This window comes from Carlito syrichta, unplaced genomic scaffold (genome assembly GCF_000164805.1).
Source record: "Carlito syrichta isolate Samal-C Ts95f unplaced genomic scaffold, Tarsius_syrichta-2.0.1 Scaffold308101, whole genome shotgun sequence".
NCBI classification, from domain to species: domain Eukaryota; kingdom Metazoa; phylum Chordata; class Mammalia; order Primates; family Tarsiidae; genus Carlito; species Carlito syrichta.
In genome coordinates, this window is record NW_007252197.1 from 241,253 (window position 1) to 244,001 (window position 2,749).

Here is a 2,749-nt window from a genome sequence, read left to right on the forward strand (position 1 = left end):
CAGGCCGGGAGCGTGCCACTGCACTCCAGTCTGGACAACAGAGTGAGACTCCAACTCAAAAACAAACCAACAACCCTCCCCCAATAAAACTCCAGCTTTTACCCAGTACAGGTGGAGCCATAGGAGGGGGTGGGGAGAGAAATGAAGTCTGACTTATGATTTTATGGGACCACTCTGGCCACCACTAAGAACGAGATTACTAGGGGAGAGGGTGTGTGGAAGACAGGAGACCAGTAAGGCTTCTGCAATGATTCAGGCGAGAGACAACATGGCTTAGACCAAGATGGCAGTTGCAGAGGTATTTATATATTCAGTACCAGCTGCAGAGGCTTGCCGTTCCTCTCTCTCATCAATTAAGCACAGAGCCTGGGCTGGAGACCAGAAGCACAGACAAGCCCAAGGAAGCTCTGTGCCTCAAGGAGCTTCCAGGTCAACGGAGGAGGCAGTGAACACTAGTAACAGGGTGGTGAGATGAGGGGAGGGCTGAATGATGGTGACCTCTGGACCCTATGCTTCTGCTTCAAGGCAAGTATCACTGGGGCTCAAATGTATCTCACTTTCCTGCCTCCAAATCTTTGCTCATGCTGTGTTTCCTCCTTGGAATTCACAAATCTTTTAACAAATACATGAACACCTTTTATTCATCAGGCCCTAGAGATTCAAAGACACACTAGGAGCTCACCAAGTCTGGACATATGTCAAATCATCACCACCCTGCCCACAGCTGCCTTTCCCTAAGTCTTTATTTCTCATTAGATGACATCACATCCTCCAAGATGCTCTCCTAGAAACTAGACTCCACCTTCACAACCAGTCACTACTAGAGCCCATCGATGCCCCTCCCTCAGTGCATCTTCTACCTGTACAAGTCTCTTGTCTCTGCAGCCATCAACACTGCCCAGGCCACAGCATCTCCCACTTCCCACTTTTTTTTTTTAAAGATGGGGTCTAGCGGGGCACAGTGGCTCACGCCTGTAATCCCAGCAACTTGGAAGGCAGAGGCGAGAGGACTGCCTGAGTCCAGGTATTTGAGACCAGCCTGGGCAACTTGGTGAGACTTTGTCTCTACAATAAATAAAAAAATTAGCCAGGTATGGTGGCACACGCTTGTGGTTCTGGCTACTTGGAAGGCTGAAGCAGAAGGATAACCTGAGCCCAGCAGGTGGAGACCGGGGTGGCCTTGAGCATGCCGCTGCACTCCAGCCTGGGCGACAGAGTGAGACTCCTACTCAAAAAAAAAAAAAAGCAGAGACAGGTCTTGTTACATTTGCCTAGGGTGGTCTCAAGCTCCTGAGCTCAAGAGATTCTCCTGCCTTGGCCTCCCAAAGTTCTGGGGTTACAGGCACAAGCCACTGCACCCAGCTAGCATCTCTTACTTAAATGGAGCAGGTAATAGCAGGACTCTGGAGACTCACTGCCTGATTTCTACCTGTACTGCATGGGCAGGTGTCTGTTTCTGCATCTGTAAAAAGGGAGTGATAATATATCAACCTCACAGGGCTGCTGTGAGGACTAGATGAATTAATATTTGTACAGCTCTTAGAATTAACACCCAGCACACAGAGCATTAAACTTTGTTAAATGTCCATTTGTGACCCTTGTTCACTATATGTCACCTTCAACCAGATTTCTTTCTTTCAAACTCTCAAAGGCAACAAGCTCCTTTCTGACTCAAGAACTTCTGCCCATGCCATTCGTTCTGGAATACTCTTCTACTTCTCGCCGGGACCTCAGCTATAATGTCGCTTTCTAGAGAAGGCTGACTGGGCCCTCTTTTAAAGTCCCCATCAGTGCACCGTAGTTTTTAACTTCATAGGCCTCAACGCACTTAGCAATTACACGCTGGGTGTGAGATTTTTTGATGCTTCTCTCCCCACTAGGGTCCGGGAGGGCCGGGGCGGTGTGCTTGGCTCACCCCCGCATGTCCAGGACCCTGCTCCGCGCCGGGGACACAGCACGAGACCTGCCTCAAGCGTCACCTCCTCCAGGGCAGCACTTACAGCCTCTTCCGTACTTACCCAGTGCAGATTTGGGCGCCTTTCCCTTGGCCGAGTTCCGAAGCTTCTGGGCCTGGGTGGCCTTCGCCTTCCGGGCCCGCTTCGTCGGAGCCCGGCTCGGCTCGGCCTGACCTGGCGCGGCCCGGGGGGCTGCCGGGGAAGAGAGGAACCCGGGTCGGAAGGCGCGCCGCGTCCCCATCTCCTGGGGCTACGCCCGGCCTGGATCGGTTCCCCGCCCCCCCTCCCCAGCCATCCCGCTCACGGCCACCGCCACCCTTCTGCCCGCGCCGGGCGTCCCCTGGCCTGCCCTGCCCTCCTCACGCTCAGACGCCGCCAGCAGCTCCAAGCCGCGCCGCAACAAGGCAGCAGACATTGCTGCGCCTAGCTCCGCCCACGAGTCCACGTCACTTCCGTCTTCGCCGTCCACTTCGTTTCGACGGAAACCCGAGCGGGAACGGAGGGTCCCGGAGTGGGCGGGCGGAAGTGCCCTCCTTCCTGAGGACGCATGCGTCAGCGGTTTACATTTGCGCGGGAGGAGGGGCGGAAACTGGAGGCGGTCCAGGCGCAGAAGGACACATTTGTTGCCCAGTCCTAGCCCAACTGGGCCCTTGCGAGTCAGGCCACGCCTTCTTCCGGAAGCCGTCCACAACCAGCTCCGACTGGTTGGTCAAGCCTCTCGGGTCTTGCTCTCCGCGTGGGAGAAGCTGGGGGAGAGTGTTGGTATTCTCACTTTCTGGTTTTTTTTGAGCCGG

General features: G+C 54.6%; 1 protein-coding gene across 1 annotated transcript in view; it reads right to left on the minus strand.

Moving 5' to 3' along the window:
* Nucleotides 1-2,417, minus strand: part of RPS19BP1 (ribosomal protein S19 binding protein 1) — a 4,540-nt gene extending 2,123 nt beyond the window's left edge. The window contains exons 1-2 of the mRNA XM_008064909.1: nucleotides 2,319-2,417; nucleotides 2,019-2,147 (exon numbers count right to left, since the gene is read on the minus strand). Of these exons, the coding sequence (XP_008063100.1) occupies nucleotides 2,019-2,147; nucleotides 2,319-2,370 (181 nt within the window). The 5' untranslated portion in view covers nucleotides 2,371-2,417. The remainder of the gene's footprint in view (nucleotides 1-2,018; nucleotides 2,148-2,318) is intronic.
* Between the last annotated feature and the right edge of the window lie 332 nt (nucleotides 2,418-2,749).